At 54.0% G+C, this 27,969-nt stretch overlaps 2 protein-coding genes across 3 annotated transcripts in view; one reads left to right on the top strand and one right to left on the bottom strand.

Moving 5' to 3' along the window:
• Ccdc92 (coiled-coil domain containing 92) overlaps positions 1–2,982 on the top strand; it is a 28,407-nt gene extending 25,425 nt beyond the window's left edge. For both annotated transcript variants that reach the window (XM_052167929.1, XM_052167931.1), the window contains exon 4: positions 1,123–2,982. In XM_052167929.1, coding sequence (XP_052023889.1) covers positions 1,123–1,895 — 773 coding nt within the window. In that variant the 3' untranslated portion in view covers positions 1,896–2,982. The remainder of the gene's footprint in view (positions 1–1,122) is intronic.
• A 352-nt stretch (positions 2,983–3,334) lies between these two features.
• Positions 3,335–27,969, bottom strand: part of Dnah10 (dynein axonemal heavy chain 10) — a 120,109-nt gene continuing 95,474 nt past the window's right edge. Inside the window, exons 54-79 of the mRNA XM_052167903.1 lie at positions 27,676–27,756; positions 25,374–25,571; positions 24,059–24,220; positions 22,816–22,990; positions 22,061–22,242; positions 21,183–21,319; positions 19,645–19,862; positions 19,277–19,498; positions 18,908–19,055; positions 17,145–17,424; positions 16,733–16,962; positions 15,649–15,922; positions 14,232–14,336; positions 13,730–13,884; positions 12,601–12,755; positions 10,163–10,346; positions 9,469–9,669; positions 9,079–9,288; positions 8,855–8,950; positions 8,071–8,242; positions 7,596–7,727; positions 7,245–7,456; positions 6,966–7,133; positions 5,377–5,557; positions 3,874–4,019; positions 3,335–3,481 (exon numbers count right to left, since the gene is read on the bottom strand). Coding sequence (XP_052023863.1) covers positions 3,335–3,481; positions 3,874–4,019; positions 5,377–5,557; positions 6,966–7,133; positions 7,245–7,456; positions 7,596–7,727; positions 8,071–8,242; positions 8,855–8,950; positions 9,079–9,288; positions 9,469–9,669; positions 10,163–10,346; positions 12,601–12,755; positions 13,730–13,884; positions 14,232–14,336; positions 15,649–15,922; positions 16,733–16,962; positions 17,145–17,424; positions 18,908–19,055; positions 19,277–19,498; positions 19,645–19,862; positions 21,183–21,319; positions 22,061–22,242; positions 22,816–22,990; positions 24,059–24,220; positions 25,374–25,571; positions 27,676–27,756 — 4,571 coding nt within the window. The remainder of the gene's footprint in view (positions 3,482–3,873; positions 4,020–5,376; positions 5,558–6,965; positions 7,134–7,244; positions 7,457–7,595; positions 7,728–8,070; positions 8,243–8,854; positions 8,951–9,078; positions 9,289–9,468; positions 9,670–10,162; positions 10,347–12,600; positions 12,756–13,729; positions 13,885–14,231; positions 14,337–15,648; positions 15,923–16,732; positions 16,963–17,144; positions 17,425–18,907; positions 19,056–19,276; positions 19,499–19,644; positions 19,863–21,182; positions 21,320–22,060; positions 22,243–22,815; positions 22,991–24,058; positions 24,221–25,373; positions 25,572–27,675; positions 27,757–27,969) is intronic.

Genomic DNA, 27,969 nt, shown 5'->3' on the forward strand with positions numbered 1-27,969 from the left:
GCTGTGTGTTTCTGATAATGTCTGTAGTGGCTCTGTACCTGTGACTGAAGGATCGTGTCCTTCACCAGCACCAGGGAGCCTGTTACTGTATCAGGTCCGTCATCCCCTCTGAGTACTCCCTGGGGACACAGAGTATTTGTTTCTGGCTGGGATGCAGTCAAAGGCCTGAGACTTTAGACCTACCATGCTTGTAGGCAGGGCTGACCACTGACGGGGTCCTGCACTCTACTTTAGAATCTAGTGCTGTAGGGTTTTTGGATGTCTTATTTTTGCTAAAAGCACAAGACTCATACAAGATAACACTGCATCATTTCTAGTGCTACCATTTGCTGATTGAGTCTCTCTTTACATACATGCGCACGTGTCTGTCTCTGTTTACCTGTAGTGAACTTGCACTGTACACTTGCCCATGGGCATCTAGTAGCCCAGAGTCTGCCTGAGGCTGTGGCTTAGGTAGTGGAATGCCAAGACTGACCAGGTTTGAGGAGCCAAAGGCTCGGGAGGTGTAGTATGCTCCCAGCACCGTAGGCACTGCGGGGCCATCTGCAGATGGTGGATGCACAAATATGGAGTTGAATCAACCCAGAAGAAACAGACTCAGGGATCATGTGGGTGCAGCAGGCATGGAACAGATGGACTGTCAGACCGGCAGGTCGTTAGGCCACGAGCAGTCATTGTTGGCCTGGGAGGTGGTAGTGCCCAGTGGGTGTGGGGCCAGACAGGCCAGAGGAAAGCAGGCTGCCAGCGAGGAGCATAGGGGAGATGTTCTAGTGTGGGGCAACTGGGAGAATAAGGTGCAGGAGAACAGGGTCTAGGCCTGAGGGCCTTGTCTGATGCCCTTCACTTGTAGAGCTGGCACTCCAGAGACGCTGACTCCAGCTGACGCTCAAGCTGTTAACTTCAGCACCTTCAGATTCTGGAGACGTTCTTTTACGCAGTAAGCCAGGGAACCAAGAGCTGGGAGGGGCCTCAGAGACCCCCTGACCCGCCTTTAGTGGGAGCAGGCCTGCAGGCCATCCTGCACCCCGCCTCCCATAGGACTTCTCGTCAGGGCCCCTCCACACAGGCCATGAGCGTCGCCTTCCTCTCCTAGACTCTGACCTGGCACCTTTGTTCCTGCAGGAGACGGCTCTTCCAGGACGACGGAGCTGAAGAGGCGCTGTGAAGAGCTGGAAGCCCAGCTGAAGGCCAAAGAGGAGGAAAACCGCACGCTGCTGCAGGAGCTGGAGCAGAAGAACGCCGCCATCGCCGTGCTGGAGAACACGGTCCGGGAGAGAGAGAGGAAGTACCTGGAGGAGCTGAAGGTGAAGAGCCACAAGCTGAGCATGCTGTCGGGCGAGCTGGAGCAGCGCGCCAGCACCGTGGCCTACCTCACCTCGCAGCTGCATGCCGCCAAGAAGAAGCTGCTGAGCTCCAGTGGCACCTCGGACGCCAGCCCCGCCGGCAGCCCTGCGCTGGCCAGCTACAAGCCCACACCCCCCAAGGACAAGCTGCCCGAGACCCCCCGCCGCCGCATGAAGAAGAGCCTGTCTGCCCCACTGCACCCTGAGTTTGAGGAGGTCTACAGGTTTGGAGCCGAGAGCCGCAAACTCCTCCTTCGGGAGCCTGTGGATGCCATGCCCGACCCCACCCCGTTCCTGCTGGCCCGGGAGTCTGCCGAGGTCCAGCTCAAGGAGCGGCCTCTCGTCATCCCTCCCATCGCCTCAGATCGTGGCGCCACCGGGCAGCATAGCCCAGCCCGAGACAAGCCACACAAGACGCATGTCGGGGTGGCTCACCGCATTCATCATGTCACGTCGTCACAGGCCCAGCCCGAGGGAGAGACGAGGGCCGTGGACCAGGTGAATGCAGGGAAGGTGATGCGGAAGCACTCAGGGACAGACCGAACTGTGTGAAGCCTGCGGCCTGCCACCGCGGTCATCCACGCACTGTGAGCGCCACAGGGAACCTCGCCCACATCTTCCTCGCCTACCCATGCCAAATGTCTCCTCCTGTCGAAGCCTGGCTCCTGGCTCCATAGTGACACATGCTACAATGATGTCCCCGCTGAAGATATTTACTGGCACTGTGGCCAACGCCTGCATGCCAATAGCTTGCTTCCAGCCCCACGCCATGAGATCTCGGCGCACTCTAGATAACGGCCATGGCTGAATCACTACACCGCACAGAATCAGAATCGCCTGAAGTCAAAGCGAAATAAGGAGCTATCCCTCCCCGATCCAGGGCAGCCTATGAGAGCAGAGCAGCAGCTCCTGCTCCTCCTGGAGACGCCTACCCTGCACAGTCCCTTTACCAAGCAGCTACGTCTCATGATCTTAGCAAGGTGACCTCATCCCTGATGTCGCCCCAACCTGATTGTGTGTTCATAATTTTTTTGTTAGTTTCATCCAAATGTTCAGGATCCAACAAATGTTATTTTCTAAACCCGCCCTCCTTTTCCTCTGCGTTTTTTTGAAGCACCGAGGGACTGTGGAGGAGGTGGTCGGGAGGACGGAGCAGGTGGGGTGGGAGGACTTGCTGCCTAGAGCCGTTGCCGAAGTCGTTTGTGGCAGAAGCTGCATTCTGTCCTGCCCAGGCTCCGCACTGCCTCCCTGTCTCCAGCTGGCCAGCCCAGTCTCACAGTGTAAGAGACGCAGCCAGTGGCCCTTTGTCCCGGAGCCACACACAGGCCCTGGCAGAGAAGGTCTGGAGCTCGGGCAGGAACTGAACGCTTGAGCCTTCTGTGCTCGTGCCAGAAGGGAGCACGTGCTGGAGCAGCCAGAGGTGGAAGCCCACACCAGTGGCTTAGCAGGAAGGGAGAGAGAATGCACTTGCCTTAAAACTTGCTCTGGCGTGTGCTCTGCCCAGAGTTCTCTGTAACAGAAGCTTGAGAGGCTGCAGCCAGTTCAGCACCCACGTGGTGGCTCAGTTAGCTGTAACTCCAGGAACCACCTTACACGTGGTGCACGGATACTCAGACAGGCTCTCACACATACACAGAAATAAAATCTTAAAAAAATAAAAACTAGATGTGGTGGTTCAGGTTTGTGACCCCAGTGATGGGGAGGTAGAAATGGGGGACCCTCGCAAGTCAGAAAACTCCAGGACCATGAAACCTGGTCTCTTAAAAAAGCAAAAACCAAAACACACAAACCCACTGCAAAACCAGGTTCATTTAATGGAAAAATATATTTAGTTGGATGATTTCAAATGCAAGCATCAAACACCTTTCAGGACCACCCCATCTGGCCCTGGGGAAGCCCCCTGAAATAGTCTCCCTTTCTTAGGACGCATCGGCACCTGTATGGCCTGCCGCAGGCATAGCTCCATCCGTCTAAGTCTTCCACGTCTGGGGTTAGTCTGAGTTGAGGGTGAGGCACACCCCCTGCAGCACCCAGTGTGAGATGTGTTTTGCAGTAAAGAGGTCAGCTTCGAACACTAAGCCAACGCCCATGGCATTTCTCCTCATGGAGGTGGTGTAGACAGGGGTCCGGAAGGTGTTCTGCAAGGGACAGGCTGGTGACAGACTGGCGGGACTGGAGGCTCATGACTAGAGGGCGCTTAGCCTGAGCGCATCTTACATGCAGCTGTCTTGGCCTTGCATCCACAGACAGCTCATCAAAGATGGACCCTTGCCAGGCAAAGTAGACACCTGCTGTCCACACTAAATGAAGCAACTTTCTAACTCAACTAGTGTGTCCAGAGTCAACTTTCCCTGGGTCTCAACCGCAGGCTCTGAGCTTGGACTTCACCCCTGTGGATGACGGCACCCACATGCCTATAGACCAGAGTTTTCCTCTGAACCGGTCCCATAGCTTAACCATGCCCCCCAAGATTACTCAGCTTACCCCAAGAGGAGGGAAGGCACCCTGGGGTCAGGGAGGAAACTGTCACCTGTAGCTTCAGGCGATGACCTTCAATGGGGATGATCTTCAGGATGGGCAAGTCCACAACCAGCACCTTGGGCTTGCTCTTGACAAGGCACCCTCTCTCTATGTCCCAGTCGGCACCTTCCAGGTAGAGCCCAGACACAAAGCAGCCTAGGTGTGACAAGAGGGTGTATCTGTGGCCTGCTCTGGCTGCTACGCTCAGGTGTGCAAAGGGGACCAGTGCAAAGCTCACTGAGAGGGCCCGCGCACCCCAGAACTCAGCCCTGCTCTGCTTGCCAAGGAAAAGAACAGCTAGACAGGAGACAAAAGGTTCCAGGGAAGTGGGTCTGCAGGGCACCTCTTGCCCTAGACTCTGGCTTCAGGGGACACAGCTCAGAACAAGTACACAGCATCCTCTGAGCCAAAGGCAAGTCGCTCTGGCACACACAAATCCCCAAGCCAAGAGCACCAACACTTCCCAGTGGCCTAATGCTCTCACCAAAGGCAAAAACTGTCATCCACCTGCCCTCAGCCAGAATGGCAGCTGGATGCTCACCAGTAGGACCTCTCTGAGGATCCCTGAGACTCCCCCATATAATCAATCCACTCTTCTTAAGCAGTCATAAGGGAGCTTCTGTTCTCTGCACTCCCGTGGACTCTAGCCAGGGAAACCGGGTTTTCTACTAGAACATGCATAGTCAGTGCTGCTGGAGGGGCTGAAGTCAGCACATTCTAGCAGCCATGTCCCGTGGGAAGAGCCCAACACAAAACTTACAGCAGGCCTTAAATGAGGTCTTTTTTTGTTTGCTTTTCATTTTTTTCCAGTTACTCACTTTACATCCTGATGGCAGCCCCCCTCCCTTTCCTCGCAGTACTACCTTTACAAATCCCTCCCGATGACCCAGTCTCCTTAGGAGAGCCAGAGGAGTCAACTAACCTGGGTCCATTGGAGCTCCCAGAGACTGAGCACCAACCAGAGTATGCGGGGCTGGACCTGGGCCCACTACACATTTGTAGCAGATGTGCAGTTTGGTGTTTGCAGCTGTCTCTGACATTTGCCTACCATTAGATCCCTTTCCCCTAACTGGACTGCTTGGTTGGGCCTCCGGGAAGGATGTGCTTAGATTTTTAAACAGATAGTACAGTTCTCAAATGAGAACTTTGTTGATAGCGTCCTGTCACAATGTCAGAAGGTTGGGTGAGCCTCACAGGCTCCAGGACAGCTAGCCTAAGTGCTCTCTGGCTCCCGCACTTCTGCCCCTCAGGGATTCCAGGAAGCCACTCAGTCTCCTTGAAAACTCACTTGACCCAGGAGCCCACTTGCCACAACTAGCTGGGTGAACATCGTCAGGCCTCCCCGCCATCCACCCACCCATGGCTCTGCTAATTTCCAATGAGATTACTGCTCTCTGAGTTGACACAGAAAGCTCTGTAGGCCACAGCCCTGCTTAAGCAAGGCCTAACGCACATGGCACTGTGATTAGAGAATATTCTGGGAGGGAAGCGAGACAGATGTCATTCACTATACCTTGCCCCGCACGCTCATTTACTTCGTCGGCGTCCTGGAACTTGGTCACTTGTGTAAACAGGGTGGACCGGTCCAGCGGCCAGCCATTCCTCCGGCATGTGGCCTGTACCAGGGCTGTGAGATAGGACTCTGGGATGTGCAGTCCTGAGAGCCACATCACGCCGGGCTCGCTCTCTGTGACCTGGACAGTAAGCAAGGTGTGGGACCTTGGGCTGTGACACCAGATTCAAAGCTGATGAAATACCCGATTTCCCACGGTGACAACTGCTGGTATTAGGTTAGTTCGCATCCTCCTGGGGAAACAGCTGATCACCAAACTCCAGGTGGACCAACAATTTAGGGAGCTACCAAGGTCATTAAAATATTTGCCACATAAATGTGGGGACTTGAATTTGCTCCTAGAACCCCCATTGAAAAAATCAGGTGTGGTGGCGCATACTTGTAACCCCAGTGCTGAGGCAGTAGAGACAGATCTTTAGTGTGCTCTGACCAGCCAGCAAAATCAGTGAGCCCTGGGTCCTAATGAGAAACTCAGTCTCAACAAAGTCTCAACACATGTGCACACACCCGCATGCACTCAGATGTGCACACACCTATAAAAGTACCAGATCAAACCTCTCACCGTGTTCTCAAGTAGAGAATTAGTCACCAAGGGTTACTTTCATACATAAGGGAGCTCTTAAAAAACCAACGGAAAGGGCTGGGGAGCTGGATCAATGGACAAAGCCACAGAGGAACCTGAGGATCTGGGTTTGGATCCCTAGAAACTGTAATGCTGCATGTGCTGGTGTCCATCTGTGAACCCCGGGCCCCTACAGTGAGATGGGAGACAGGAAGGTGGCCAGAAGCTCACGGGCCAGGGAGCCTGCAATGTGCATCAGAGAACAGGGGACCCTGTCTCAAATAAGGTGGAAGGCAAGGACTGATGCTCAAAAGTTGTCCTCTGACCTCCATATATGAATCGTGTGTGTGTGTGTGTGTGTGTGCGCGTGCATGCACCCACATTTCACAGAAAATAACAAAATGTCTTTAAGCATATGAGACACCCTCCATTTCACCTTCATTAAAGAAATGCAGGGCAAAACTAATTAGATGTTCCATTAGCAAGCAGAGGCCCCAAACTCAAAGACCACAAAGATTCGAAGAAGAGAGCAAGTGTGATCCCTGGTGAGGATTGTTACCAGTTCAAGGCCAGCCTGGGCTACAGAGTTAGAGGCTATCTCAGTTAATAAGTAAATCAAATGCACATGTGCTCTAGGCATACATACAGACTGCCTTCATGGACAGCTAGTGACAAGGAGTTCTTTGTGGCACACAGGTACATAGTCCCCACCTGAATGCTCACCCATAGAGGAAGGACAAGGACCCTAAAAAGAATGAGCTAGAACAAATGTCCAGATATACTCGAAAGAACTCGTCATAGGAGCATAGCAAGTCAGAGTCCCAAAGGCATACCAGCACAGACTGGTCCTGTGGCTGCCGAAGCTATCCCCAGCACACCCAATACACATTCACAGGGTTGGTCAACACTGGGAAAACGGGTGCAGGCAGGTGGCCAGGAGACAAGCCCACCGTGGCCCAGCACTCACCCACAGTGTGTACTGGCTGAACCGGCGCAGGAAGTAGACCATCCAGTTTCCAAGGGTCTTCAGGGTGTCGGGGGCAAGCTTCCTCCAGATGTGAGGGATGTGCCCGAGGAAGAGAGACCTGGCTACATCATCCAACTCATTGCTCATTCCAACTTCCCCAGCCAAAGCCTGTGGGCAAGGCGGAGAATCCTCAGCAGGGCTGTGGAGGGCCAGGGCGCCCCCCCACCCCACCCCTGCAGCCCCCGTGAGGTAGCACCAAGCCCCTGGGCTCATGCTTACCCTCTGGAGCTCGGCCAGAGACCTGGTCATGCGGATGACAAGCTTGTTGAAGCGCCCTAGTTCCTGCAGCAGGACCACCGAGGTGGGTGTGATGTTCAAGCCCAGGTGTTTCCGAACCTGGTCCAGGTCAAAGATCTTGGGCATCTTGTTCTCAATATCCTTGGCCACCTGGCCAATGTAGTCATCACGGCTCACACCGCTGCTGGACTCCCCTGAAAGGATGACGTTTTAAGGGACTTCAAGGCTGGATGCCTAGAACATGGGACTCTGGAAGCCTCTTTCAGTCGTGGAAAAGCTACCGGTAGCACCCTCTGACCCCGAGCAAGCGGAGCAGCTCCCGGGCAGCTGTACCTGTCTGTGGCTGCAGCTCCAGAAGATGACCCCACATGTCTCGAGCTGCCTGTGTGTAATAGCCGATCTCGGCATTGGAATGCAGACCGAACACTTCCGGCGTGTTGGCAAGTGGTAGGGCTTCAATGGCTTCTAGAATCACAGAGAAAGAACAGGTTGCATGTGTTCCTGCTACCGACCAGTCCCCAGTCCCCTACCCTGTTCCCAGAAACAAATCTATTGATGTGTTTTCAAATGAAGGCCCTACTTCATCCCGCCTGTCCCCACATACTGTGTCTGTCATGCTCATGTCAGGGAGATTCCCAGGGCCACCTGCCCTTCCAGCTAAGGAGCAGCTCTGACGTGAGGCAGAGCCCAAAGGACAGGCTCACTTGACCAGCCTGTGAGTCCCATCGTCAGGAGAGGATGGCTAAGAGTCGGAGCAGATAAAATCTGTAATCTTTCAAAGACCTTCCTTCACCCTGGGACAGCTCACCGACGAATTTATCCTTCACGTCGCCAGCGGGGATCTTATAATCCACGTCCTTGTTCCGGAAGAAGTGGAACGGTTGAAAAGTATCGAAAATGAAGTCCCCCAGGTACTCGTCCATGTATGTGGTGAGGATGCGCCGGTCAAAGCTGTCGATGGCTCGGCCTCCGTACATGACCTGAGGTCAGGGTGGGTGAGGCAGCCAGCTGGACCCACAACCCTACACGAACTTATGGCGCCAGCCCCCACCACTGCCCAGCTCCGACCTGTCTACTCAAAGAACCTTCTGGGCCAGAGAGGTAAGAAGTGGGTTTATCTATAGAATCATGCTGTGCTCTGAGACTCCCTGAGAACAGAGCCAAAGCATGAAGCAGCCCAAACGGGCTCCCCGAATGGATCAGACATGGACAAGAACCAAGACACCGGCTGTCAGTCCTTATATGTGGCAGAACTCTCCGGATCTAGAAGCTTTCTAGAGTTCTGCAAGAGTCGCGGGACCCAGGCCCCAAGAAGACCGCAAGGCTCCCTGGATGTGCTCTGTGCCTTGGCAAGCTAGGGTCTGCCCAGAGAAGACTAGCAGGGCCCCGGGGCCCTAGATTCACACAAGGAATCGGGTGAATTCCCTGGGAATAGTTTATCTCAGAAAAACTGAGAAGGCAAACGTAGTTTTCAGGGATCGTAGGGTGGGAAGGGGTGGGAAGGGGTCAGGAGTAAGGACTGTCCCAAGAGCTCAAAGGGTGGAATCTCGATTCCAGCCCCCATCCCTCATGAGGTGCCCGGGCACCATTACCTCTCCAATAAGGTACTTGAGGCTGCCCCATGGGATACGAGGGTCACGCTGCTGGAAGGCTTTCGTTAGGTACGTGTTTAGGATTTCCATACAGACCTTAGAGAGGAGGAACAGCTCTGGTTAACAGCCATCCACAGCACCAAAGCTTGTTGGTGGTAAACTCAGAAGGCAGGTACAGAAGCCAGCAGCTCGGGTGCACCGGCCAGACAAGGCGCCATGCTCACCTGGAAGTCAGACTCATTGAAATCGTAGTACACGTTCCAGCCGATCTTACCAAACTTCCTCCTTTCCTGTACCACGGCATGGAAGAAGGCCAGCACGTAGACCAGGGGCTTGAAGGCGGTGTGTGGACACTGCTCCAGCATCTCATTGGAGATCTTGAAATAGGTTGCCCTCATGTTCAGTTTGAGCCCGTTAGGCGGCTCCGTGACCACCTGCAGGAGGGCAGAAGACAGACCTGATGCGGGCACCCTCGGCTGCCTCCCGCTCCCCAGAATGCCTCTAGCTGGGGCGGGAGTCCCAGAGCCACTTAAGGAGAATGGGATGGGTTCATAGTGTATCCCCTTCACCCTAGGGCCCTCTGCAGCAGTGACCAGGAGCGGGGCTGTAGCCACCTTTAAGGACTTCTGCAGGATTCCAATGGGGAAGCCCTTGGTGGGGTCCGTGGTGAGCCACAGGCGGAAGTCGGGGTGCGGCTTGGTGATCCTCTCCAGGGATTTCTCCAGGTCCTTCAGCCACTTGACCAGGAGGTGGCAGTTCTGTAACATCAGCCACTGTCCTCGGGCCACTGCGGTCTCCAGCAGCTGCAGCGCCACCTGCAGGAGGAGGGTGGTGTGGGATGGGGTAGGGGAGGGGCGGACTAGTGTTCCCAAGCCAGGCCAACTCCATGCTTCAAGGCAGCCAGAGGGATCCAGGGATCCCAGAGCTAAGGTGGCCGGAGCTGAGGTGGAAGCCATCCTGAGACAATCTTGCTACCACCTGTGACCTCAGGGCCAGTCATGGCTTGGACGATGCGCCTCATGCCTGCCCAGCCTCCATGCCCTGAGATGTTTAACTTCCTCAGACAGTCACAGCTGAGCAGGCCTGCCCACCCCTCCAGGAAGCAGAATGGAATAGAATTCAGATGCAAAGGACCCGCAGAACAAAGCCCACAGTTCCCATCCTGGGCACAGTGACAGCTGCTTCTCCTTCAACGCTCTCTCAGTCACCCAGAGGCTTTAACTAAGGCCTGTGTGGCGCTCATGTGGAAATGGCTTCCTCCAGCTCTGAGTCTGGAAAGACACCGTTCACATGAAACCCGCCAGCTACCTTTTCTTGGCCTTGACCCATTGCAAGAAACTTGAGGCGAGTGCCCCCAAAGCCGCTCCGCTCAGCCAGCTTCATGAGGTCACTGGCAGGGTCAGAGCCAGGACTCAGGATGAACACGATGGGCGAATTGGGGGTGCTCTGCTCGAAAATGGCCTCGAAGCTGATCATTGGCGGCTGCACATACCTAGCAAGAGGAGGAACGTGAAACCATTTGCTGGACGGCTCCGGGCCCCTCCCTCTCCCCTCCCCTCTCCCTCAGATCCAGGGTTTCTCTGTGTTGTCCTGGCTGTCCTGGAACTCACTCTGTAGACCAGGCTGGCCTTGAACTCAGAAATCCACCTGTCTCTGCCCCCCCCCTCCGCCACACACACGCAAGTGCTGGGATTAAAGGTGTGTGCCACCACTGCCTGGCTTGTCCTGGCTTTTTGAGAATCCCGTTACCCACAGAGATCTATCTGATGATGTCCTCCTCTGTGGCAGGGACCTCTCTGGCTCCCCCAACCTGCTGTGATCCCCACATAATACTGGTTTCAGCAGGCTGGTATTGAGCTGGATGCTTTGACCTACCCTCCATGCACACAGGCCTCAGGCACTTACCCGGAAATCACAAGTCAACATCTCTATGGGCATGCCCCACACTGCCCCGCCCCCGTTCCTTTAGGACTTTTAATAAATTAAATTATACTTTAGATACAGTTTGTCCCCTAGACATATACGTGCTAGACACGTGGACCCCAACCTGATACCTCATGGTATCAAGAGGTGGTAGGTTTGCCTGCTGGAAGCAGGTCACCAAGTGGACTTCTCACAGGTCTGGGGTCCTTTTTACGGAGATCAGGTAATTATAAAGTAAGGCTCCTCACATGAGAGGCCTCTTCTGCCCATAGCTCTGTTTCTGCCAGCCTGTCTGTGATCCAGCCATCCTGTGATTCTGGCCACCAGAATCATGAGCCAAATAATGGGTATTTGGTTGCAGTGATACAGAACAGACTAAGATGGCTACCATTGCATAAAGAGGAGGAGAATTCACATTTAAATAGATCAGAACGACTGTGCTGCTCACACCTACTGCCCAAAGAACCTTCCGCCGGAGTCAGTTTACTATGGGTCCATTTAGCAGAGTGATCACAGTAGGTTCCCTCATCACCCTCATCACAGGTTTGTCTGCCACAAGTTCTGGCCGGGAGATGAGCACAAAGCCCCACCCCTACCCCAGGAGCTCCTGGCAATGGCTGGCTGCTGGAAGGAACGGCAGCAGTGTTCTTCCAAGGCCACGGGCGTGGTGTGGCCACAGTGGAAGGCCACACAGCCAAGATGATAGGGGAGACATGAATGGAACTCAGTGGGTCTTTTAAAAAATGACAACACAAAGATTTGTGGGTGTGGAGGGGGCGGATACAGGAGGAGGGGGGAGGGCAATGAACATGGTCAAATGCATTGCACCTAAGTATCAAAGAGGTAATAAAAATCAAGAAAAGATAACTTCCCATGTGTAATGATCTATTTACAACTAGAGTCATATATATATATATATATATATATAAAATTTCAAATCTGAATTTCTAGTTTCTTCCAAGGAGACAGAGGACCAGGTTACTCCGGACCCCACTGCCACCCACTGTCAGCTGGCAGTAGCTCAGGGCAGCTGCCCCAGGGATAGGACCTTAAGTCTTCAGTTGCCACTGTGTCCCGCCCGCCCCTGTTCCTCATCTCTCCATGCTGACCACGAAGATGTGAAGGCGCATGTGAGCTTAGGATGTTCCTTCTCTGGCTCAGTGCAGGAGCCACGCCATCCCGTACAGCAGCCTCCAGGTCCTCTGAGTTACGGAACCCTTGGCCTCTGGCTGCTCCCTACTAAGATGTGCCGTGAATACAAATCCATCTAAAGCTTTAGAAGACTGAACACGAGGCTGTAAAATAGCTTATAAGGTTTTTATACTACCTACAAGAAATGGCAATGTTTTTAATCCCCTTTAAAATAAATATGCTACTTAAAATTACAGAGCCAGGAAGATGGCCCAGTTGCTAAAGTGTTTGCCTCACGCACATGAGGACCCGAGTTCAATCCCCAACACCCACATAAAAAGCTGGGTATGCACATTTGGAACTCCAGTGCTGAGGAGGCAGAGACAGCCTGGGCTAAACCTTGGTCCTAATGTGAGACCTTATCTTAAGAAACAAAGTGGCTGGCTCCTGAAGAATGACACCCAAGGTTGAGCTCCGGCCTCAAAGCATACATCATACATACAACATGTGCCCACACACATGTACCCGTGCTCTCAAACATGCACAGATTAATAATGTATTAAGTTTGCCTTTCTGCTGGAGTGCGGCCCTCCATGTTTGTTCAGGGTATTGCATCTTCACACAGGAGGTCAGACCTGGTCCCTTAGATCAGGCTAGCCCTGACCCTGTGAGTCCTGGGGAGGGGCACTCACTTTTCTCCCATGGTGAGGGTCACATAGTCAGTCACAGCCCGGTACACCCGGTCTACTCGGAAGCAGCGTAAAATCAGCAGTTTCTGGAACGCAGTGATGTTGTTATCGTAGCCCATGGGGAACGGAAACTGCTCTAGCGAATCCTGGTCGTACCACTGCGAGAAGCAAAGAGGACTGACTGTGGCGTCAGCTCAGAAATGACACTGGCTACTGTTTGCATGGGAAGGTGCCCAGTGCCACTGAAGAGAGAGAGGGGAAGATCTGAACTTTTGATCTAGGTGTCACTGTTGACACCAAAAACCAGGAGCTGAGAAAATCAGAAGAACTGAGTAGCAATCACTGTGGAGTTCAGAGGTCATGGCATCCGGAGGTGCCCAGTAGGTAGTTCTAAAGATGGATGGACAGGGCAATGTGTGATGGACAGATGGATGGACAGATGGACAGTTATATGGATGGTTGTATAAGTGGATGGATAGCTGAACGGATGGACAGATGGATAGATGACTAGATGGATGGATGGTCAGACAGATAGATGGACAGACAGATGGATAGATTGGTGGATGGATGAATGGATGGTTGTATAAATGGATGGATAGATAAACAAATAGTTGGACAGGTAAATGTGTGATGGAGAGATGGACAGATAGGTAGACAGATGAACAGCTGGATGGGTGGATGATAGAGGGATAGATGGACAGATAAGCAGTTGGATTGGTGAATTGATGAATTAAAGGATGGACTGATGGACAGATTGATATATAGATGATGGGTGAATGAACAGATGGGTAATAGACAAATGGATGAATGGATGGATAGACAGATGGATGAGTGGATTGGTGGGTGGATGGATGAATGGATGGACAGATCAGCAGATGAATGAACAGATGGGCGGGGGCAGCAGAGAGATAAGGGATGGTAGAGAGATGAATGGATAGTTAACATGTGGGTGGGCAAAGGGATAGCTGGTTGTCCCCCACAGCTAGCAGGACTGGATGAAGGAAATGCGTATCCAGGGACTCAAGGGCACAGACCACATGGAGTGTGGACGGGTTGTCCTGGCAAAGGGAGGCTGTGGGGTCAGCGTGGAGATGGAGATAGCAGCTGTGTTGGGGGGAGTACACACACTTACCTCCTGCCAGATGGGGAGATGATGCTCGAGATCAAGAGGAAGATTCCCAAAGATGTCTGAAAACTTGTCTGACAGGAGAATGATGTCTTCCCAGCCCTGGTCTGACAGCCAGGTGCAGGGTTTTTTCCATTTGCTCTTCTCCAGAGAAATGTTCCCTAGTCACAAGGAGCAGAGGCTGCCACGCCCAGCACACAGACCTGCACACCGAGCACTTCCCTGGCTCTTGCTCTGGGGAGCGGTCCCTTTGCCAAGGAAGGAGTGAGGAGGCACGGGCTTGTGTCACCGGTAAGCCTGGCTGGGCATCTGAGCTAGGCCTCCAGTCCACACAGCTCCTGACAGAGGTGCCTGGGTCAACCAGGAAGTGCTTCTGAGGCAGGGGTCGTTAGAGAACCCGCAGCACTTGGAAGGGGCTTTTGCTACTGGTAACGTTTATGGTGAATGGACACACACGCCCACGGGTGCCCGTGGATAGCATGAGGGTGAAAGCCGGCCAGCCCATCACCTTTCAGGAAGAAGTCCAGCTCGTCCTGGGGGACCCGCCCCTCCGCCTGCTCTATCTTGATGGTCATGTTGAAGGAGAAGAGTAACTTATGCTTCTCAAAGAGGCCTGTGGAGAGACGGAGACGGAGACCATGCTGCACCATGCTCTGGAACTGCGGCCCTCGCACACTGCACGCTCCAGTCCAGGGAAAGGGAAGCGGAAGCCCACATGGCTAAGTGGCCGCCCTTGAGGCTGTTTCCATCTGATGGCCATGGCTGTCCAGCTGCCAAAGGGCAGCCTGTGGTGATGGAGGCCTGTGTGCACCTGGCACGGTGACATCAACAGGAACCACATGTTTTGTAAGAGGAGGGTGTGCAATCAGGGCAGGAACCACCCTCTCCCCACAGCACCAGAACTGAGGTCGAGATATGGGGTTTCCAGAGCACGGGAAGTGACTACCATGCCATTATTTCAAAAGGCACATGACCCACACAAGCAGCTTCAGCTGCAATGGTGACTGGTAGGAAAGTCCAATCCAAGGGGGCCGACAGCGCAGACCAGGTCAGAGCGGGTACTGGCCAGACAGATGGTGACCCAGTCCATGGGTTTAGAATGGTCCAGAATAAAAAGTGTTCTTAACAAAACAGTGCATCTGGAGAGTGGGAAATAGTGTGGCCATTTTGGAAACCAGTTGGGTAGTCGCTCCAGAAGTCAGAGCCCCGCCCTGGCCTGTGGCCTGGGAATGCCACTCCGGGGAACATAAGGATCCAATATCAAAAGCAAATGCTCAGGTCGGGAAGGAAGTCCGTGGAAGAACACTTGCCTAGCATGCACGAGGCACGGAGGTCCAGCTCCGGGACCAACACACACGGGTGTGCATGCATGCACACATGTAAACATGCATGTACACATAGGGGGCGGGGAGGGAAGTGCCCAGAACATGTGAATACTCAATCAAGGAGCTCTGCAGAGGCTGCCAGGGTGGGAAAGGGAGGGGGAGGTTGAGAAACTGCTGATAGACCAGGCTCAGCCCAGTGGGGATGTCATAGATTTAGGAGCTCTGTGAACCCTACTGAACCTGGAGTGGGGTGTCTTGGGAGGTGGGATTTGGGGCCGATGAATCTCATCTCACTAAAGATGTGGTTTAAAAGTTGGTGCTTCGGGGCTAGAGAGATGGCTCAGTGGTTGAGACTGCTTTTCCAGAGGTGCTGAGTTCAATTCCCAGCAACTACAAGGTGGCTCACAACCATCTCTATTGAAATCTGACACCCTCTTCTGGTGTGTCTGAAGACAGCGACAGTGTACTTACATATAATAAATAAATAAATCTTTAAAAAAAAGTCGGAGCTCCAGACACCCCTTCGTAAAGCGAGCAGCCGGCACAGGCCAGCTAAGATTCTGTGTTCGAGTTGGGCTTCCTCTCTTTCCCTCCCCTCACCGGTGCAGCCGTAGTTGTAGATGTTGAAGGTCAACGTGTCCATGATGTTTTTCAGCCGCTTCAAAAGGATGGAGTCGGGTAGTGACTTCTTCAGTGACAGCCCGAAGACCTCCAGGAAGGCGATTAGGGAGTACTGGTACATGGAGTTCACGAGTGCCATCTCAGACAGCACGAAGAACAGAATGGCACCCCGTCTCGCAGCCGGCCGGTAGCCGTCCCGCAGCCTGTCAATGTCCAGGGCTGTCTTCTCTGCCAGCTTCAGCTTCTCTGAGACCTGCAGAAGGACCTCAGTTACCATGGAAACAGGGAGGCCACGACAGCCTAGCCGGCCTGAGGTGTAGAGGGGCTGTGGGGCGTAGAACGGACCATGACATGCTCCCTGGAGTCACCAGACCCTGCAGGGACCTTGAGCATGAGGGGACATCAGGCCATGACCTTTCACACAGGAACTGCAAGAAGATGCAGTCAACCCAACATAGGCCCAGCACAGAGATGGAGAGCTGCGGGATCTATATGATATTTTTGGGCCCTGGATCCAGCCTCACCTGAAGCCACATCTGTACGTCTCCACCTTTTGAACTGACTTCCATTTTTATTTAAGGTGGGCATGGCCGGGCTTTTCCAGGACTCTCAGTTCGATAGAAGATTGCCCAGCTGCTGCCCAGCACAGCCCCACGCAGCTGGCCCTGCCCTTTTTTTTTTTTTTTTTTAAGATTTCTTTTACGTGGATAAGTATTTTGCCTGTATGCATATATACACCACGTGCATGCCTGATGCCTTTGGGGGCCATAAGAGGGTATTGGATTCCCTGGAACTGGAATTACAGAGGGTGGCGAGCTGCGATGTAGATGCTGGGAATTCAACTCAGATCCTCCGGAAGAACAGTCAGTGCTCTTAACTGCTGAGCCGTCCGTCCCTCCAGCCCCAAGGAGGCCTCTTTTTTTTTTTTTTGGTCAGGTGAGAAAAGGTGAAACAACACTTCTGTCTGCTGCTGAGGCAGCTGCTAGACTGGGGGTGCCAGGGCCCCTCCCTCCTGCTAGACTGGGGGTGCCAGGGCCCCTCCCGCCTGCAGGGAGGGGCCCACCTCCGTGGCTTTGGACTTGGTCTCCTCCAGGGTCTGCACCAGCTCCACGTTGTCCAGCATGTTGCCCGTGGACGTGGCCAGCTCCCGCAGGAGCGAGTCCTCAAGGTCCTTGAGCAGGTTCTTGTTCTCGCTTGTCTCCTGGATGAGGTGCTCCCTCTGCTCCTCCAGCTCACGCCTCTCATAGGCCACCAGCACACTCAGCAGCTGGTCCTCCAGCCCCTTCAGAGTGACTGAAAGACAAAGGAACCCTCCATCGCTCACCCTGGAGGCCAGGCTAGGCGCATCCAGACGCCTGCCGCTCACTGCCTTCCAAAGGCCCCGTCCGCCCCACTGGCAAAAACTAGAAAGACCGGGGCCGCCGGGGAACAAGGTGGGCTCCCGCATGTCTGCAGCCAGATCTGTCCCTTCTCACCAGTATAGTTGATGACCATGGCCTTTCCAAACACGGATGGGGAGTATCTAGGGTTGGCCAGCTTGGTGTTGAGGTACAGCCGGAAGTTGGAGTCATAGTCCACCTCCTTGTCCCCCAGGATGATGAACTGGCGGCCTTGGGAAGACTTGATGTTCTTCTCCAGGACGTTGTCAATCACGGGGTCGATGTACTCATCCACGTCGTGGAACAGGAAGGGGGTCCCGTACTTTATGGACATCTCCAGCTGCTTCAGGAAGTCGGGGTCGTTGAAGGACGCAACCTGCAGGCGGGAGGCAGGAGGCATGTGCCATGCCTAGTGAGGTCTCAGAGGAGGGAGGGGAGGAGGGAGAGCAGGGGAGGAGGGGAAGAGGGAGAGCAGGGGAGGAGGGGAGGAGGGAGAGCAGGGGAGGAGGGGAGGAGGGGGAGAAGGGGGCGCTACAGAAGTGTAACAAGGGCCAGAAAAGCAAACACAGGACAAAACTGGAGGCCGCTAATGTAGTGGCTTAGCTCTTGGTGTGCGCCCTGGAGGACCATGAATATGAGCTCAGACAGGGCTGGTGAGGAGGCTCGGTGGGTAAAGGCCATGCAAGCCTGTGTTCAATCCCTAGGAGTCACATGGTAGACGGAGAGAATCAGCTCTACAAAGTCCTCCTCTGACTGCACATGCATGGCCTCCCCCTCCCCCCACCCCCAACAAACATGCATGGAAAGAAGTGTATATATGGATGTTCACAGCAGCACCACAAAGTGGCAACAACCCTGTTTGTCAACTGGTGGTGAAGCAACAAAATGTGGTACGTCCACACAAAGTAATATTATACAGCCGTAAAGAGGATAAAGAGGTTGGGACAAAGCACCTACACCTGCTACAACATCCTTAAGCCCCTACAACATAAGAGAAGCCAGTCGCAAATGGTTAAATATTAAATGGTCCTGTGCACAGGGGATATCCAGAGTAGGCAAAGCCGTGGAGGCAGAAACCACATTAGCAGTTGCCAGCGGCTGGGCAGCAGCCACTAAGGGAAGCATCTTGTTCTTGGTTGCGGTGAGGATGGGGGTAATACAAATAGTGTGAACTGACTCTGGTAACTGTTACAGGATTCTGCAAATGCTCTTTAAAAAGCCACAGAAGTGTTTGCTTTGAAGGAGCGAGAGACTTGCTAAGTGGGTCACATCCAAATGACGCTGTCACCTTAGCCTCCCTCCCCAACCAGCTCCTTCCCCCACCCTGACAGACACAGGCACACCCTGGGCCACCGAGGCCTGCTCTGGGCAAAGAGAAATAAAAACAGAAGCTAGGGTCTCTGTCCAAAAGGTGCTTTCCATCCCGAGCCTGTCAACAGAGGAAGGGGGTGCTCAGTGCTCCGCAGGGCTCAGGATGGAGCACGGGGCAGGGCTCAGGATGGAGCACGGGGCAGGGCTCAGGAGGGAGCACGGGGCAGGGCTCAGGATGGAGCACGGGGCAGGGCTCAGGAGGGAGCACGGGGCAGGGCTCAGGAGGGAGCACGGGGCAGGGCTCAGGAGGGAGCACGGGGCAGGGCTCAGGAGGGAGCACGGGGCAGGGCTCAGGAGGGAGCACGGGGCAGGGCTCAGGAGGGAGCACGGGGCAGGGCTCAGGAGGGAGCACGGGGCAGGGCTCAGGAGGGAGCACGGGGCAGGGCTCAGGAGGGAGCACGGGGCAGGGCTCAGGAGGGAGCACGGGGCAAGGCTCAGGAGGGAGCACGGGGCAGGGCTCAGGATGGAGCACGGGGCAGGGCTCGCACCCGGAGGTTGTTCTTCTCCTCCTTCCTCTTGATCCAGTTGAGGGCCTGCTGCTGCGGGTCGATGCAGAGCGGGAAGCGGCTGGCCCGGGTGGTGAGGATGCCGTTCTGAACCGAGAGCTCGTCAGGGGGGAGGCCCTGGGAGCCCCACCTGTGAGGGACAAGCGCCTGAACTTACCCCACCAAGCTGGGAACCCAACGCTTGCAGGTCACAGGGTCAGCCTTCTAGGACCATGTGTGACCTTGCTCAGGGGTGGCTGTGCTTCCTGGGCCGGCAGCCCACCCCCCCCCCCCAACCCCCTGAACCCCCCACGCTACCCCCCCATCCCCAGGCGATGCTCACTCGAGGACCCTTCTGCACTAAGCGGGTACCTGCTGATCTCCACGTCGTCTGTGAGGAGGTTCTCCAGCCGGAAAGGCTGGCTCAGGGGGATGTCCCGATCCAAGATGTCGTTCCTCCACTCCTGGTTGACCATCTCGTCACGGAACTCCCAGGTGAAGGCGCCCTCGTAGCTCAAGAAGGCGGCGCAGAGCAAGCAGTCGCCCAGCAGCTTCACCCGCCGGTGCATTAGCTCGTCCAGGTCGTTCAGCCACCTGCGCGGGACAGGGAGGCCCCGTGAGCCGCTCCCTCCTGGCCGAGACCAGCGGAGCCGATCCTTCAGCGCTTTGGGGCACGCGGGTCTGTTTGTGAGGATGACGATGGCTCCCCTCCCTCATTAGCTGGTGATGCCTCCTCTCACCTGACGTTCTCTGAGCCCAGGCCAGAGATGAGCTTGTCAGCTGCGATCAGCCGCCTCTCCATGATCTCCGCCTCTTCCTGCAGCTTCTGCTTCTCCAGGATGGCGGCCTCATACTTGGCCCCCAAGGCCTCCAGCTCCCTCTGGATTGCCGCCAGTTCGTTCTGGATCCTCTCTAGCTCCCGTTTGGTTAGGAAGAAGTTCCGCTCCAGCCTGGCCACCTGTGTGAAGACACCTGTGAGCAGGTGGCCCGCCATCTCCACCCACATCCAGGCTCCTCAACCTTCCCCAGGCTGCGGCCTTTCATACAGTTCCTTAGGTTATGGTGACACCCGCGCCCCAACCATATAACTGTAAATTTGCTTCTGTTAGGAATCGAAATATAAATAAGTATCTGATATGCGGGATACCTTACATATCTAATATGTGACCTCTGTGAAAGGGTCACTTGAGCCTCAAAGGAGTCTTGAGAACGGCTGACCTACATGAAGACAGTGGGCAGACAGTGAAGAGGACCAAGGGTGTTTACACTATGCCTCTCTATAAGGTGGGGGCCACCATCAAGACACATGGCTGTGTGTGTGTGTGTGTGTGTGTGTGTGTGTGTGCGTGCGCATGTGTGTGTGTGTGTGCATGTGTGTGTGCGTGTATGTGTATGTGTGTGTGCATGTGTGTGTATGTGTGTACACGCGCATGCATGCGCATGCATGCGTGTGTGTGTGTGCATGCGTTTGTGTGCATGCATATGTGTGTGTGTGTGTGTGTGTGTGTGTGTTGGCAGTGGGGCTTACAGGGTTGCACGGCTAACCTAACCTTTCACGGGTGCTGGGGATCCGAACCCTGGTCCTCACGCTGGAGGCTCGCTCAGCATGGACTCTTGCCACTAAACTTTTCCCTCAGGGTTATCACGTGGCTTCTCTTCTGAGCCACTCGCAGCTCTAAGAGCTCAGCCTCATGTTAGAAAAAAACAAACCCTGCCCCTGAGATAGCAGCCATCTCGGGCTGTGTGTCCTGGAGTCACAGAGGCAGCTTAGTGGTTTATAGTCAAAAATTCAAGAAAATGTCTTCCAGACAGTTCGAGTTCTAATGGGAATCTGGAAAAAAGGAAAGGCTCGCACTGTTACCTTTCCAAAATGATTTCAGCCCAGCTGCTGACTAGGGGGCTGACCCTGCCCACAAAGGGGACAGGTGACAATGGCTGGACACACTCCTGAGTGGGGACAATTGGCATCTAGTAGACAGAGACAGGGAAGCTGACAAATATTCTACAATTCACAGGATGTCCCCGGCAGGAGGGAGAAGGCAGCCCTATGGCCAACAGTGGTGAGGCTAGGTAGCCAACTCAGCTTGGGGTGTGGCTGTGGCCATCTTGATTTTACTGTACACACAGGCCCCAGCCCTGCCTATCCATATGCTGTGTGAGAGACACCAGTGGCCAGGCTCCTAAGTCTTCATGTGGTTTTGGGTCAGGACCTGGCAGGATATTGCAGCAACATTATGGACATGAACTCTGACCCCAGGGCAGCGAGGCCTTGGCTTACCTTGTCTCTTTTGGGCTTGATCTCCCGAAACACATCACAGTAGCCCATGACGGCCTCCACGAACTTCAGCATGCCCAGTCCCGCCTTGCTCACAGCTTCCATCTCCTCGATCGTGGTGTTCAGAGTCTTTAGGAGGCCTGGAGGGCAAGCACATGAGGTCAAGCTCCCTCCTGGGGTGGATAAAACTGGAGACACGCCCCCCCCAACCCCACCCTGGCCTGTGGACAGAGGGAGCATCTCGAGTGCCCACTCCTCAGGGGCCTGCAGGGTGGAGTTGAAGGTGGGTATGGAGGGTAAAATTGCTGCCACCCGGGACTCCGTGTGACGTCACATGACCCAGAGGACATGTGGACACCCTCCAAGCTCTGGGGACAGGAGCGTTCAGGGGACTCAGACAAGCAGTGGAGTGTGATTCAAAGCTATGGTGGCACTTGGGTCACTTCTGCCGTCACCTCAGCAATGTCCAGGTATAGGGGACAGGAGTGTGTGTGTGTGTGTGTGTGTGTGTGTGTGTTCATTCCTGGCAGAGAACTTGGGCAGTCTCGGGTTAGAGACACATCCGGCTGACTGCAGATGGCACTGCCCTCCCCCTGCCTAGTCCCTAGGTCCCTAGGGAGGCATGACATTGGCAAGAGGCACAAAAGGAAAGTGCGGAGCCACACAGAGGACAGAGGCAGGGCCAGGTTCCCATCAGGTCTTGTTTCTCTGCCAGGGAGAGCCAGGCACACTGCTGAGCTGACCGCGTGTGGGCCAATGGCGGCCGCCTCTGTCCCTGCATCACTAGTGGGAACCGGATAGCCATTGTCCTGCTCCACCTACACAGGTAAGGTGACACCGCAGCCCCACCTCTTACCCGGACCCTCCCAGCCCCCACTCACCTTTGATGTTCTTCACTTGACCCTGGGTGATAGAGTCAAAGTCGATCTCCATCAGGGACCTCAGGAAGTTGGGGTCGGACATCATGCCCTTGGCGGTTTTCCAGTTAAGCTCCTTGTAGCCTTTCATGATGAGGATGCACTCACACACGGTCTGCACTTGTTTTGGGGGCTTTGCGAATGACCTGAGGGGCGAGAGGGCCCGTGTTCAGAGAGGCCAGGACCTAGCCAGAATTCTTGGAGAAAAGAGGAGGCAGCCTCAAGGGCTCCCTGGAAGTCACCGCCTGGGAATAGAGGATGCCTAGTCCCTAGAGGGAGGAAGATGGACCAGGAAGGGTCTCCTTTGATAGCCCCACGCCATGCTCCTGGAAGACAGCAGGAAATAGTGACAAGGTGGTAGCCATTAAAATGCAGATACCAAAGGATATACGTGCTCTAGACCCTGCAGTTAGAACCTTATAAAGCTGGTTGCTTTGATCCGATCTTTAAACTCCCTGGCTTGGGGCTGACCAGATGGCTCATTGGTTAGAAACACTGTCTGCCCTTTCACAGGACGCAGGTTCAGTTCCCAGCACCCACATGGCGGCTTACGACTCTCCTCCTGTTCTGGAGCCTAGGCTCTCGGTGGTGCTGCCCGGCCTCAGGGGCCTCTCTGGGCTATTTGTAAAGGTGGGTGGGGTGAGCACAGGGCAGGTCCCCCCCCCCCCCCCCGCGAGAGCCCCAGGGATGCGGGCGGGAGTGAAGGTGGCGGCTGGTACCTGATTTCAGTCACGTCTGACTTGTCCAGCTTCTGCAGCTCCAGTTTGGCGGCCTCCAGGATGGGCATGACCTCGGCCAGAGCGGTCTCGGCCTCGGCCTTCTCCACGGCGATGATCTTGTTCTGCTCTTCTATCTCGATGGCCTTCTCCTCCGCCAGCTTCTTCTTCTCCTCCGCTGCAGGGGGGAGGGGCTGGTGAGATGCTGGGATGCTGGGAATGGAGTGGAAGCCTTGTGGGAACCTCAAAGCCAGGCATGGCTATGGCCTGGCAGGGGGTGTGTGTGAGGGGGTGGCCAGGGGGCTCTGGTCAGTCCGATGGCCTCAGAGTTCACGAGAGGATTCTATGTGGCATTTCTTGCTGCGCCCCTACCCACTTGATCCCATGTCTGCCTCACCTGCCTGGACACTGCTGGCCAAGGACCTAGGGTGGCATTCTGACTTCAGGTGACTGAAATGGATCTGCCTTGTCTCCCACTATCTGCCCTCTTCCTCTGTCTTTAAAAAACTTCTTCTAATATTTGGTTTATTTGTGTTCGCATGCCACAGAATCCGTTCTCTCCTTACTATGTGGGTCCCGGGATTGAACTCAGGTCACAAGGATTGGCAGCAAGCCCCTTTCCTGCTGAGCCACATCATCGGCCCTTTCTCCCTCCGTCTCCCACCCCCATCCCTATTTCCCTAGCCACCCTTCCTTTCTATATTCAGGTCCAGCTCTAGAGATCCCCCTCTAGGGAGCACTGCCCCTGCCCCCCTGTGACTTCCCCTCACTATTTCTCTGCTGGTGACACCAGTTTGTCACTGGCTTGCACCCTGGCTGGCTGCCTCTAAGTCATGGGCATCTCCCATAGCTAGAGCTCAGAGGTGACAGGGAGCACCAGGGGGCAGACAGCAGCCCCCGGGGCTCACAGCCGCTAAAGCCTCAAAGTGAGACCTTACTGGGAAAGATGTCATTAGCGAAGATGAGGTCACACTGGCATGGGGAGAGACCTGGTCCAGTATCTGGTGACCTCATGAGAAATCACGCCTCACACTGAATTCACATGTTGAATTACCACAGTGCTCCCTATGAGTAGGCAAAACCACTAAAAATAACAAAACGTTTAAAAATTAAACAGAGAGACGCGCACAGGGAGCGTGTCCGGACTGAGAAAGCTCGCTGCTAATGGCTGCCCACACAGTGGTCTCTCAGCAGCACCTCAGGCACAGGCTGGCTCCAGGGTTGGCTGCCCGCCCCAGGCACTCGCCTATGGCTGTGTTGGAGGCGATTTCCTCCAGCAGCTTCTCGCAGGCAGCCGACTTCTCGGCCAGGACGATCTTCTGCTCTGCCAGCTTCTGGTTCAGCTCGTCCAGCTGGATGGTGGCCTCCTTCAGCTTGTCCAGCCCACCCTCCAGACGCTTGCACTGGGCTGGGGGCAGACAGCACACAGTCAGTGGTCCAGGCTCCAGGGTAGGACCTCCAATTAGCCTCACCGGGGCCCATCCAGCAAGAGGAAAAGAACTCACTTCTACAAGATGTCATAGCCCTGTTCTAGTTCCCAGACTGCATGGCATTTGCTGGCATGAACCAACTGGTAAAAAACAGTATGCTGAGCCGGGCGGTGGTGGCGCATGCCTGTAATCCCAGCACTCTGGGAGGCAGAAGCAGGCGGATTTCTGAGTTCGAGGCCAGCCTGGTCTACAGAGTGAGCTCCAGGACAGCCAGGGCTATAAAGAGAAACCGTGTCTCGAAAAAACCAAATCTAAAAAAAAAACAAAAAAAAAAAAACTCCCCCAAAAAAACCAAAAAAAACCAAAAAACCAAAAAAACAGTATGCCTTTGTTTGGTTGGTTTGTTTTGTTTTATTTTTTTCCAGACAGGGTTTCTCTGTATAGCCCTGAATGTCCTGGAACTCACTCTGTAGACCAGGCTGGCCTCGAACTCAGAGAGCTGCCTGCCTCTGCCTCCTGAAGTGCTAGGATTTAAGACCTGCACCACCACCACGCTGGTAACAGTACATCTCTTAGCCAGTAGCCACAGGGAGCCCTTCCTAACTAGTCCTTTTCTAGCAGAGCACGCTAGGGACCAGGGGACATCCAGGACAAAGAAAACAGCTCTGCGAGCACAAGGCCACAAGGAGCTAAAATCACGCAGCGTCCTACCCATAGGGATGACCCGCCCCCAAATGCAAGAGTCAAATTTGCTCTATATTTCCCCAAACATATGGATGCCAGGCCTTGAGCCATCCATGCCTGTCCTGGTTTGTATATGCTCAACCCAGGGAGTGGCACTATTAAAAGGTGTGGCCCTGTTAGAGTGGGTGTGTCACTGTGGGTGTGGGCTTTAAGACCCTCATCCTAGCTGCCTGGAAGTCAGTCTTCCACTAGCAGCCTTCAGATGCAGATGCAGAACTCTCAGCACCTCCTGCACCATGCCTGCCTGGACGCTGCCATGCTCCTGCCTTGATGATAATGGACTGAACCTCTGAACCTGTAAGCCAGGCCCAGTTAAATGCTGTCCTTCTAAGAGTTGCATCGGTCACCCTGCGCCCCTCGTCCGGCCCCACCCCCTTTCCCGCTCACCTATGTTAAACTGGGTTTTCTCATCTAAGAGCTTCGAGTACGTGTTAATGAAGTCCAGGTAGTTCTTAGGAGTCACGTAGTTGCTGCGCCTCAGCTTCTGCTGGAACTGCTTGCTGAACTCGCCCACTGACTGGTGGACCATGACCACGTGCTCCACAAGGTCTTCAAGTTTCTCACTGGGAATCATGGAGTTATCCCCTGCAGAGGAAGGAACGGAGAAAGTGAGGGTTAGAAATGAAAAAGGAAGACTGGGGGACAGCTTACTGGCAAGCACCAGCCTAGCATATGAGGCTCTGGTGTCAGGCCCCAGACTGCAGAAAACAGACAAAAAAGAACAGGTCCCCAGAAAGTGGAAATATTGACTCACAGACCCAAGAACTCCATTCCCAAAAGAACCAGACCTAGGGCCTCCAAAAGTCTGTGAATGCCAGTGTTCACAGCAGCAGAGTGGTTAGGAGAAAAAGACCAGAGTTCGTCTGAGGTGAACAGTAACAGTGTGGCATGCCCATATAATGGAGTACTATACAGTCATGAAAAAGAGCCAAATGTGGGGATACATTCTAAGTGAGCCTCCAGAAACACTCTACAAAAAGAAGAAGCTAAACACAAAGATGCAACTTGCATGGGTCTCCTTACATAAGTTATATAGACAAAGGGACGGTTCATAGAGACAGGAAGCAGATTAGAGGTATCCAGAGCCTAGGGGAGGGAAGAGTCAGTGTTTAGATGGGTGCAGAGCTTCAGTTGAGGAGAATGGAAAGTTCTGGAAACAGATGGAGGTAGTGTTTGCCTGTCATTATGAACATAATCGGTGCTTCAAGTACATTTAACATGGACAGAAAGGGGAAGCTTACAGTGGACATATTTTCCTGAAGGAAAAAGTGATTTCACAGAAAACCTAATTTGCCAAAAGGAAGTGAGCAAGTTATTACTTGTGGCAACTTCCGGAACCTGTGCTCTGTTCCTGGTGACCTCTCTAACATAGAAGACAACTCTTCTGCCCTGGGGCCAGGGAGCTTTTCCCAGGACTCAGGTACCATCAGAAGCTCAGACTTCAGGACTGGGACCCACAGCCAACCCCTGACTGACACCTCCAGCCCATCATGAGTCCTCACCCATGGAAGTTGGGTAGGTGGACTCAGCCATTCTGTGACAGATCCCAGTATTCAACACACAAGGGGGCCCATCCTGGGAGTCTACTAGAATGACTGGTGATCTCTCATGGAGACACTTGGGTCATGATGATGGCCTGGGATGCAAGAGGCTTGGGAGAACATGAGAGAAGGGGGTGACCAGGTTCTGGAGATCTGTCTGTGACTCAGACTACACACAGCATGCCTGAAAAACTCAGCCCATAGGCATCCAATCACCTCAGCTTCGGGGATTATGTTCTAAAGGGAAATAGCTGTAAATGAATTGTGCGTAGCTTTGTGCATAGAATTGAAACATCACATGCTGGAAAGGTCGTGACATGACTTGCATACCTTGGCAGCTAGCATGTACAGCCATAGCAGGGCTGGCAGCCAACAGCTCCACAGGGCAAGCATGGCTGGCCCACTGCTTGTGTTTTGTAAATAAAGTTTTATTGAAACAGCCAAATTCATCTACATCTGGTCCTGGAGAGCTCTCAAAGTACATTGTCAGAGTTTGGCAGCTGTGACAGAAGCAGATATTGCCACATGGACCTTCACAGAAGAAGTTTGCCAGACTCTGAGTCACACTATCATAACAAATGTCCTCTTGGCTTCCTTCCCAGGAGAACAGCATTATAACTGATATTATGGCTTTGGCTTTGGGCAGAAGGGCTGTTTGTTTATTGAGTTTGTTAGGCGCATGTTGGTAAGGTTGAAACTATTTACAAAGCTACCCAGTGGCATTGGTCCTAGATCCCTTCGAGTTATATCTAGACATAAAGAGAGGCTGAGTCGGCATCTCCATGGTAGCGACGACCTTTGGGACATTTTCTCTGCAAAGAGATGAACAGTAATGGCACTGTCTCTCTGGCAAGGATGTGGTTGTAGGAGGGGCCAAAGACAAAAATGTTCATGAAGTATGGGCTAATAAAACTTTAGGCATCAAAACAATCAGGGGGCCATATTTGGCAGCAGGACCTGCTGTGAAGACTTCTGATCCCTTTGGATTAGAGCAAAATACAATCCCAAGCCCTGTACTAAAAATACAAAGCTATTCCTTATCATAGGGTGTCTATGGTGAACCAATCTACTGGGCCAAGATTAGGTCAGAAAAGTGAGGAGCTTCTTTAGGAGACCACCAAGCAATCCCCACAACCGGGGCGGCTTACCTAAAAACGACTTGGCAACTGCGTGCAAGGCCTGCGGTGGCCAGGGCATGAACCAGTCAATACCGGTGTTGTTTACTAGGCCTTGGGAAGGAAGGAGAAAGAGGATCACTTTGCGACCCAGAACTACTCCAGTGCATGCTCACAGTCTCCAGTGTCCCCCAGAGTGTCATCTCAGCTGTTACACTCAAGTGTAACTATGTCTCAGCATCGTGCCACTGTAACACTGGGAGAGAGTAGAGGGGTACCCTCCCCACACCACCAGCCAGGAAGACACCAGCCTTGTCTACTGAGGAC

This window comes from Apodemus sylvaticus, chromosome 22, assembly GCF_947179515.1.
Source record: "Apodemus sylvaticus chromosome 22, mApoSyl1.1, whole genome shotgun sequence".
Classification (NCBI taxonomy): Eukaryota; Metazoa; Chordata; class Mammalia; order Rodentia; family Muridae; genus Apodemus; species Apodemus sylvaticus.